Source organism: Fukomys damarensis, unplaced genomic scaffold (assembly GCF_012274545.1).
Source record: "Fukomys damarensis isolate Sample0158 unplaced genomic scaffold, DMR_v1.0_HiC HiC_scaffold_32, whole genome shotgun sequence".
Taxonomy (NCBI): Eukaryota; Metazoa; Chordata; class Mammalia; order Rodentia; family Bathyergidae; genus Fukomys; species Fukomys damarensis.
In genome coordinates, this window is record NW_022900944.1 from 33716673 (window position 1) to 33718044 (window position 1372).

At 33.7% G+C, this 1372-nt stretch overlaps 1 protein-coding gene across 1 annotated transcript in view; it reads left to right on the top strand.

Annotated features, from left to right (window-relative positions):
- Positions 1–1372, top strand: part of Nfat5 (nuclear factor of activated T cells 5) — a 116728-nt gene that overhangs the window by 104564 nt on the left and 10792 nt on the right. The window contains exons 11-12 of the mRNA XM_010612349.3: positions 529–681; positions 969–977. Coding sequence (XP_010610651.1) covers positions 529–681; positions 969–977 — 162 coding nt within the window. The remainder of the gene's footprint in view (positions 1–528; positions 682–968; positions 978–1372) is intronic.

The following is a 1372-nucleotide window of genomic DNA, read 5'->3' on the forward strand; positions in this document are numbered from 1 at the left end:
AAAAAAAAAGGCAAGTCTTTATTTTGCCAGCCACCCATATGCTAAGAGGAGACTAACAGTTGTAATTGAGTAGTTTAAAATGTCCTGGAGATTTCCAGGCTGTATGCTAGATTATTGCCTGGTCATTTTGGATAGTATAATTCAAAGCACTTGGGAGGGCACTAAGAGATACAGCTTGATAATTGAACTACTTAAGCTTATTAATGTTTAACCTGCTGGAAGATGGGGTGTGACTGGTATAGTAAGTGCTTTCCTAGCATGCATGAAGCCCTGGGTTCATCCCCAACACTCTGTGTGTGTGTTTAAACTTCATTCTCAGAGCCAAGGGAAAAGTCTTTCAAAAAAGGGAGAGTGGTGCGCCCCCAAAAGGGAGGGTACATCATGATCTGCTAGTTTTGTATCATACTGTCATTATAGCATCAAAAACCAGATATTGAAGTTAGAGAATTTGTTGGTGATTTTTCTGATTTTAAACTTTTTTGTTTTTGTTTTTTTTTTTTGTGTGTGTGTGTGTGTGTGTTTATATAGCAATCAAAACTACTGGATGTAACTTAGATAAGGTAAATATTCTTCCTAATGCCCTGATCACTCCACTCATATCAAGCAGTATGATTAAAAGTGAAGATGTTACTCCAATGGAAGTAACAGCAGAAAAAAGATCTTCTCCTATTTTTAAGGTGAGTTATATTGACTAGTTTTAACCTTACATATAAATTTTTAATCTTACATATAAAAATTACTGTATTTACTTTCCTGTTTCACATTTGTTTTGTTTTGAATTCTTAATGAGTTTTGCCTTTTCAGAGTGAGTGTTATGTATTTTGACAAGAATAATTTATACCTGTGGCTTGGGGAATATTAATAAATTATAATTTTTAGTTGGTCTTGGTGGTACATACCTGTAATCCCAGCACTTTGGAGGCTGGGACAGGAGAATTGTGAATTCAAGGCTGGCCTGGACTATATAGCAAAGCCCAGTACTCCCCCAAGTCTGTTAACATTTTCAGAATTAAAACATTTTATTTCCATCTCTTCCCACTCCTTTTTTCATTTATTTTTCTCCCCTGCAATGTTACTGGTGATCCACAAAATTGGAAGAATTTTGAGGTCTGCTGATCACAAACCATAGAGTTAATGTTCCATTATTACCTTTAATTTGCCACAGCATATCAGTAATTGATTATTAACCTACTTTCTTGTTTGACTCTTGACTTACAATACTTTAAAATCAGATATCATGTTATCAATGGATTTTCGTTGTCTTACAACTATTTAATAATTATTTGAGTCAAAAATTGATATATATTTTTTAGAACAGTGATCCTCTTTTTTTAAGTGTCATGTGTCCTTATTTAATGTCTATATATATCTA